At 54.2% G+C, this 8,301-nt stretch overlaps 1 protein-coding gene across 1 annotated transcript in view; it reads right to left on the bottom strand.

Annotated features, from left to right (window-relative positions):
• LOC114483898 (MICAL-like protein 1) overlaps positions 1–7,097 on the bottom strand; it is a 14,517-nt gene extending 7,420 nt beyond the window's left edge. Inside the window, exons 1-5 of the mRNA XM_055085300.1 lie at positions 6,998–7,097; positions 6,420–6,561; positions 2,500–2,544; positions 1,895–1,983; positions 632–774 (exon numbers count right to left, since the gene is read on the bottom strand). Coding sequence (XP_054941275.1) covers positions 632–774; positions 1,895–1,983; positions 2,500–2,544; positions 6,420–6,561; positions 6,998–7,075 — 497 coding nt within the window. The 5' untranslated portion in view covers positions 7,076–7,097. The remainder of the gene's footprint in view (positions 1–631; positions 775–1,894; positions 1,984–2,499; positions 2,545–6,419; positions 6,562–6,997) is intronic.
• Between the last annotated feature and the right edge of the window lie 1,204 nt (positions 7,098–8,301).

Genomic DNA, 8,301 nt, shown 5'->3' with positions numbered 1-8,301 from the left:
ACCACACACACACACACCACACACACACACACACACACACACACACACACACACACACACACACACACACACACACACACACATATACTCTAAACCACAACTGAATACACACTATAACTCCCAGTCACCGGTTTCCATGGACTATTCAATTTTCTTTGCTGATTTTTTTTCTAACATATAAAACGTTTTCACACATTCTCTAAGCTATTTATATTTTCACTACCTCTTATTCCATTTTTCTTAGACCTGGCTTCCCCTGGGAGCCACACACTGAAAGCAAGTTGTTACTATGATTTCTTTTTCTAACTGCTTTCTTTAGAAAAAAAAAAGAAGGAAGAAAAAACTAAAAATAAAATAAGATTTTTAAAGTGCTTTCTTTTTTCAACAGCTTTTAGAGCACATTCTGCTCCTTAATCATCATCAGGTACTTAGTCTCAAAGAGCTCTGGCCCCATTTCTGTCTCTAATTCTGTGACTGACCAAGTCTTCTCTCACTAGGCCTTCGTTTGTTCATCAGTAAAATGGGGAAAAGCAAGATGCTCCAGCATGACGAGCCTGCCAAGGGGCTTGGCACACCATGGTGCTGAATCTAGGGAAGCTCCCTGCCCCCCCCAGGGTCCCCCACCACTCACCGGAAGCAGTGCCGGTGGTACAGCTTGCCGTCAGCCAGGTAACGCTGCACCAGGTGCACATGCTGCTGGCAGGCCGCACACGTGCTGCTGGGGGTCCGGTGGGCGCCCTGCTCTGACAGGCTGCCCGAGGAGCACTCATCACCCTGCAGGGAATGGGGTGGGCAGACTGGGGGTGGGGTCGGGGTCACCAGCCATCCTGTTCAAGAGCACTCCCTGTTCCCCGCTCGAATGGTGGCCGTCTCCCAAGAGTACGCAGCGCTTACACACTCCATCAGAGCCCCAGAAGGGCAGAGGGTGGGGACTGTCACTGTTTTGCACATGAGGAAACTGAAGTCCAAAAAGGGGGAAAGACTCGCTCAAGGTCACCGAGTCAGGATGGAAACATAAAAATCCAGACTTCCAGTTTCTGGGGCCCTCTCCGCCAGAAAGGCAGCTTCCGGCTGTATAATCCCTTCCCCTGAGCTGCTCTTGTCCCTCTCCCGTCCCCACAGGTGGGCCTTGCCTGACAGGTGGCTGCCCTCTTAGGCCCACCTCATCTGCCTTCCTGTCCCCCCAACTAGAACCAAGCAGATTTAAGCCCCAGTTTCTCAGCTTCTAAGCACTGTGACCTTGAGTAAGCTGTTTTCGTCTGAGCCTTGGGTTCCTACCTGCCAAATGGAATCCTATAACCCCTGCCTGTCTCAGCCCTGCACATGCTCACTGGGCACCCACCGTGGGCTGGGCTCCCTGTCCCTCAAGAGGTCCTCCAGCAAGGCGCAGAGGAGAGCAGGTGGGAAAAGCCCTCTGCACACTGTGAAGTGCTGTCCAGATGGGAAACGTTGGTGTCACCCCCTAAACATCTTGGAGCAGGGGGCTGGCAGTGCGGCCCCCCACTTCCCAGCTGAGAGATCTTGAACAAATGACCAAGCCTCTCTGAAATTCAGTTTCCTCATCTGTACGTCAGGACACACAATACCCACCTCCCAGTGTTGTTGAGAGGATTAAGCAGAATCACGCTAGGAAGTTTAAAGCTCTGTCTCACGGGAATCAAGGGCAGAATTTGCTGTATTGCATGGGTGAGTCCTGTCAGTCCCATGATGGAGAGTCAGTGCTGTGGAAGCCCTGTGCCCCTCCCAGGCCCGCCATCCCCTGCCCCTACTGCCCTGGCCTGGCCTGTGAGAACCTAGTTCCAAAGCCAACGGGAAAGGGACCAAGAACACCCGCTGAACGCGGCAGTGGCAGCTGTCCCCCCACCCCATCTGCCCACCCCCGGCATCTGCCTACCTGAGCCCTGTCTCCTGGTTCCGCAGGAGTGGGTGCTTTGGATGGCGGGGTGGATGCTGCCAGGCCCTTTCTGGGTGATGAGACCCCGGCTGCCAAGAGACCAGAAAGAGACTCTGAGGCAGCTGGAGACCCTGGAGGTCCAGGAGGCCCAAGCTGGCCTGAGCTTTGAGCTCCATGGCTACCACCTGAGGGCAGACCACTGACGCAGTGGGACCAGGCTCCCGCTTCACACAGGCAGGGGATGCCTCCTTCCAAACTAAGTGCCAAGGGCAAGCTATCCAACCCTGCCAGGCCTCCGCAAAGCGGGACAGTGACTCCCACCGCACAGGGCAGCGTGAAAAATAAGGCACCAGGGACTTCCCTGGTGGCGCAGTGGTTAAGAATCTGCCTGCCAATGCAGGGGACACGGGTTCAAGCCCTGGTCTGGGAAGATCCCACCTGCCGCGGAGCAACTAAGCCCGTGCGCCACAACTACTGAGCCTGTGCTCTAGAGCCCCCGAGCCACAGCTACTGAACCCCTTGTGCCTAGAACCCATGCTCTGCAACAAGAGAAGCCACCGCAATGAGAAGCCCACGCACCGCAACGAAGAGTAGCCTCCGCTCACCACAACTAGAGAAAGCCCGCGCGCAGCAACGAAGACCCAACGCAGCTAAAAATAAATAAGTAAATTTATTTTTAAAAATAAAATAAAATAAGGCGCCAGGACAAGCACAGAACCATCAGCGCCCAACATGTGAAAGGACGGGCAGCTTACTTCCCACGAGGCTGAACAGGTGAAGGGAAGAAAAGAAGAGGAAGCACATGGCACTGGCCTGAAGGTTCAGGAAGATGGGCTGGCTCCCCGGGGCCAAGGAGCTGCCCCAACCAAGCCCAAGTGGGCAGGTGCGGCCCGGAACCCTGCCTGCACACCCTCGAACCAGAAGAAACCGCCCCCCCCCAGCCCACCTGCCTCCTCCATGACTCCGCTCCTTCATTACTTCAGCAAATATCCACTAAGCACCTACTCTGTACCCAGTGATTAAAATAAAACCCCCAAATTCAGAGAACTACTGTATACCAAAAGAAAAATCAATACTACTGTACGCTAATTCTTAAAAATAAAATCCAGGGAATTCCCTGGTGGTCCAGTGGTTAGGCGCTTCCAATGCAGGGGGCCCTGTATTGGATCCCTGGTTGAGGAACTAAGATCCTGCAAGCTGTGAGGCCCGGCCAAAAAAAAAAAAAAAAAAAATCCAAATTCCTTACTGTGGTCTAAGGTAGCATTGCCAGAACCTCAGGTCACAATCCATTAACGGACCCTGAAATCAACTGAGTGGACTGCAAGCAGCACATTGTAAAGATGAATTAGAAGGAAATATCTGCAGGCATCTCATGTTTTAAGGGGAAGAATCGTTTCCTGAAACTTGTTTCAGTGACATATGTGTACATGAACATGGATAATAATGGGAAACATATTTCTTACCATGAGTCATGGTCAAAAATTTGGGGCCCACTCCCTACCACCACCACTACCCCACCCCCCCACCCCCTACCCTCACCCCCACCCTGGCCTCACCTCCTCCTTCCCCCTCACTCCCCTGGAGCACACAGGCCCCCTGCTGCCCCCTTGCCTGGAATATTCCTCCCCAGATCTTCACATGGCCTCCTTCTCCTCCTTGTTCAAGGCTTAGCTCAAATGTCACCTCCTCAGAGAGGCCCTCCATGACTACTCACCTAAAATAGCCACTTCCTCCTCTCGTTGCTTTTTACACCATTACCTTGTTTCCTTATCGGATTCATCTGCAATTATATTAATTACTTTGTTCTCTCTCTCCCACCCCCATCCTTTAGACTGCAAGCTCCATGAGTCTGTATCATTCTCAGCTCTCTCCCTAGCACCTAGCACAGTGTCTGGCACACAGTAGAGGCGAAATAAATATTTGTTAAATGAATGAATAAGTGACAGGTGCTGGAGTCACGTAGCAGGTCTACAGGGGAGAGGGAGTAATTGAGATACTATGACCAGAGTCTTATATGTTCACGGCGGGGCAGGGGGCTATAAGAGCACCTGGAGTATATCAGGGCAGGCTGCTTGGAGGAGGCAAAATGTGGGATGAGAGGATGAGTAGGAAAGAATGTGCCAGAGCATGGGGGGTGGGGACAGGGACTGGAGGATCACCAAGAAGAAAGGCTTAGCAGTAAAGGAATGTGATACATTCAAAGCAGCACAAGAAATTCAGTATGACTACAGTTGGGGCAGTAAGTGGCTTCAGCTCAGTGGGGAGAGGCCCTCAGGGGCCCCGCTAAGAAACTGGGCTTCATCCTGATGACACCACCCCCGTCACCCTGGTAGCGGGGAGGTACCCCTCCTCTGCGTCCCTCAGCTTCCTTCCTTCACACTCTGGTTCCAGACTGGGCTGTGGCTCCTGGAGGTCAGGGGTCAGCTGACATGCCCAGGGTCACCAGCCTCCACGGAGCCTGGCACAAGATGAAAGGAGAGCACGGCCCGCTGTTTTCTCAGCCACGGCCAGCTTCCAAAGTTACCCAGGCCAGTGAAAGTCAAGCCTCGTCAAAATTACCCTTGAAATCCCTCCCCTCACCCAGAAAGTACAGAACAGGACCATCTGGGGGAGCCTAAGAGCCAGCTTCGCCTCCAGCGTTGGAACACCTCGCTGCATTTCCTCTAGTTGAGCAGCAGGTGGGATACAAATGGTGTGCATTTAGGGGCCAAGCCGTATGGAAAGCACAAGCTGTGCCTTTAGCGACAGGAGTTCCCCACAGGCCCAGGGGGTGCTCTCGCCCCGGGCAGAGCGCGGGGAGCTGGGCCACCAGGGTGACCTCACCCCCAGGGTGCCTGGCGAGGACCGGGAACAAAGTGGGCGCCACCGACAGTATTCCCAAGGGCCCTGCCCCCCCGCCCACCCCGCAGGCCCCCGGAAGGAGGCCCTCCAGGGAAGAGCTTAGTAGAGGGAGGCTGGGGTTTGGTCACAGGGAGCCCTCCAGAAGATAAGACTGAATTGTGATGCTAGGTGAGCAAGCTAACTCTAACCAGTGGAATAAAAAAGTAATAATAACAGTAACCTTGAGTCCTCAATAAGGGCCAGCCACAGGTCATTCTTCCTCATTTACTCCCATCAACCCTGTGAGATGGGCGCTGTTCTTATCCTCACTGCAAAGGGGACCCTAAGCCGAGAGGTGACCCTGTGGCCCACTGTCACCCAGACAGTAAATGGCAGCACGAAAACGTTCAGTCCACGCTGCCTCTCACCAGACACTCAGCAGTTGAGAAATACTTTCATTTTTATTTCTAGTAAAAGACATATATGGGCCTGCGCTCCGGAGCCTGTGCCCCGCAACGGGAGAGGCCGCAGCAAGGGGAGGCCCGCATACCACAAAAAAAAAAAAAAAAAAAAAAAAAAAGACATATAATGTTATTTGTTCAATTATAATATTAATCCCTAGCATTATGGGGGGGAAGGGAAGTAACAGATTATTTTAATCTTTTAATTTTTATGCTTTTTTCTATGTTCTAATTTTCTACAGTAAGCATGTTTTACTCCTAGTAAGAAAAAAAAAATCCTTACTTCCTAGAATACTTTTCTTTTAAGAGATGGGCTGAGATTGTCCACATGGAGAGCAGAGGCTGGAGGAAGGAGTGACACGGCAGCGGAGGGGCAAGGTGCCCACCCCCAGAGGACCCCTGACAGCAGTGACACAGTGCAGGAGTCAGGACACCTGAATTTGGTTTTCCTGCTGTATGACCTTGAGCTCCTTCCTTCCCCTCTCTGAGCCCATTTCCTCTCTGCGGAAGACAAGGCCCAGGAGAGATTCCCACATGGGGACTCTCCAGGCAGGAGGCTCAGTAGCCACCCAGTGACTTGACTCAGGGCAGAGAAATACCCTTGTAGCCTCCCATCCCCCCACCCCCGCCCCCCTATCCCGCCCCACACAATTCCCCAGCCTCTTAGTTCTCAGGCCTTGAAGGTCACTGCTGGGGAAGATGGTGCACAACAGCCCTACAGGACCACTTCCCCGCTGGAGGAAAAAAACCCCAGGGAGGTGTCTGCAAACAGGAAGTAAGGGTGGGTGCCAGAGAGGTGAACTCACAGACAGCGGATGAACTCATCCTGCTTTGTCTCCTCTGACATTATTAACTTTTTTTTTTTTAATCTTTTCCCGCACCAAGCGGCTTGTGGGATCTTAGTTCCCCGACCAGGGATTCAACCCGTGCTCCCTGCACTGGGAGCGCCGAGTCCTAACCACTGGACCGCCAGGGAATTCCCTCCTCTGACATTATTTCGCTCACTTACTGGTTCACGCGTTTGTTGTCTGTCTCCCCCGCCAGACTATGAGCTCCCCAAAGGCAGCGATCTCCTTCACCGCTGTACCCGCCGGGCCCAGCACAGTGTTATTTTACTCAATTAATATTTCAGGGAGTGAATGAATGATGAGCGGCCTCCCTGTGCCTGTTTGCAGCTCAGAAGACAGTGTGACACGTGCCCCGCCCCCAGGGCCAACCTTCCTGAAGGGCTGCACCCCTCTCACCTTGGCCAGGGCTGGCAAAGTGGTTGTAGTATTGGGACACGTAGGTCATGATGCTGAGGCAGTCAGGGACACTCATGGAGACCATGTCACTGGGGTCCAGGAGAGCAGGGATACCCAGCTCCTTCTCAGCCACTTCAAAGGCCTGGGGGGGTGCAGATGCCAGGGTGGGGGAAGGTTTGAGGCAGGGGGGGAAACGTGTGGGGTGGGGGGCAGGTGCAGGGGTGGGAGAAGGATGGGGGGTGCACAGAAGCAGTCACAAGCAGGAAGAGGAAGACGAGGCAGGGTCAGTGGGCGCCACTCTGCATAGACCCAGCTTTGCTCAGCGGGATGAGGGGGATGAGGGCAGGGGTGACTGTGACCTGGAGAAGGGGAAGGTCTGGTGCTCCAGGCACAAGCGGGCCAGAGGGGAGCAGGGGCTGGGGAGAGGAGCAGCCAGGGCCCCAGTGCAAGGCAGCTGCTCCGGGAGCTGGTCCACGAGCCCCTCACCTCAGCTCCCGCCCTGCAAGACCCCGGCCCTCCAACACACACCCTCCCAAAACACACAGCCTCGTGGGCTTCCATCTGTCTGGGGGACTCACCAAACGGTTATTCTCGAAGACATTGTCCTTGGAAAGTGAATCAAACTCTCTGCAAGAGACAAAGTGGGGGAGGAGCATTGAGGAGAGGGCTGGGCCAGGGGCGTGACCAGTGGAGGCGACCACATCCCAGCCAGCCTGGTCTCAGCAGGGTTGGGGGAGGGGTCTGTGGACTGTGGAGGAGGAAACTGAGGCAAGGAATGCTGCTAATAGAGTGGGGGCTGCTAGGTGGGGCAGAGAATGAGCACATGGCCCCCGGGGGCCTCCAAGCAGAGGCTGGAAATCACTCAGAAGGGGTGGGGTTGCAAAGCCCCAGCTTCAAGTTTATCCCCCAGGATAAACTGACTCAGTGGCAAAGACAAAACTAAGACCAGGACCAACGCTGGTGACAACAAGGACACCCACAGATTGCTGACCTCACACTGAGCACTGGCAGCCTCGTGGGCTTCCATCTGTCTGGGGGACTCACCAAACGGTTATTCTCGAAGACATTGTCCTTGGAAAGTGAATCAAACTCTCTGCAAGAGACAAAGTGGGGGAGGAGCATTGAGGAGAGGGCTGGGCCAGGGGCGTGACCAGTGGAGGCGACCACATCCCAGCCAGCCTGGTCTCAGCAGGGTTGGGGGAGGGGTCTGTGGACTGTGGAGGAGGAAACTGAGGCAAGGAATGCTGCTAATAGAGTGGGGGCTGCTAGGTGGGGCAGAGAATGAGCACATGGCCCCCGGGGGCCTCCAAGCAGAGGCTGGAAATCACTCAGAAGGGGTGGGGTTGCAAAGCCCCAGCTTCAAGTTTATCCCCCAGGATAAACTGACTCAGTGGCAAAGACAAAACTAAGACCAGGACCAACGCTGGTGACAACAAGGACACCCACAGATTGCTGACCTCACGCTGAGCACTGGGCTGAGCTCCTGTCTTGAATTTATTTTCAACTCTACTTGGCAGGTATTTACCCCACTTTACAGATAGGGATACTGAGGCCCAGAGAGAGGAAGCCACCCCGGGAAGAGGAAGCCGCCCTGGGAATCCACATTTCTGTTCCTTCCACTGCACGTCACAAACCTGGAGAAGCCACACCAACTTGCTGAAACCCTAACCCAGGCCGAAGAGGAATGTTGTTTCAATGGGGCCAGGAATAGAACAAGTCTGAACCAGCCTGGAAATAGTACATTCTCCAGAGCTGCTGGCACTGAACGGTTGGCCAACCCTGTTGGGCCACTCCTGGGGGCACCATCCTTCGGGGAGCAGTGAAGGGTGTCCCAGTTCCTAAGCTGGGACAGGTGAGAAGTGGCAGGGCCTGCCGGAGTAAC

Source organism: Physeter macrocephalus, chromosome 6, assembly GCF_002837175.3.
Source record: "Physeter macrocephalus isolate SW-GA chromosome 6, ASM283717v5, whole genome shotgun sequence".
In the NCBI taxonomy this organism is placed as follows: Eukaryota; Metazoa; Chordata; class Mammalia; order Artiodactyla; family Physeteridae; genus Physeter; species Physeter macrocephalus.
The sequence above is the reverse complement of the archived record's forward strand: the minus strand, read 5'-3'. Positions and strand labels throughout refer to the sequence as shown.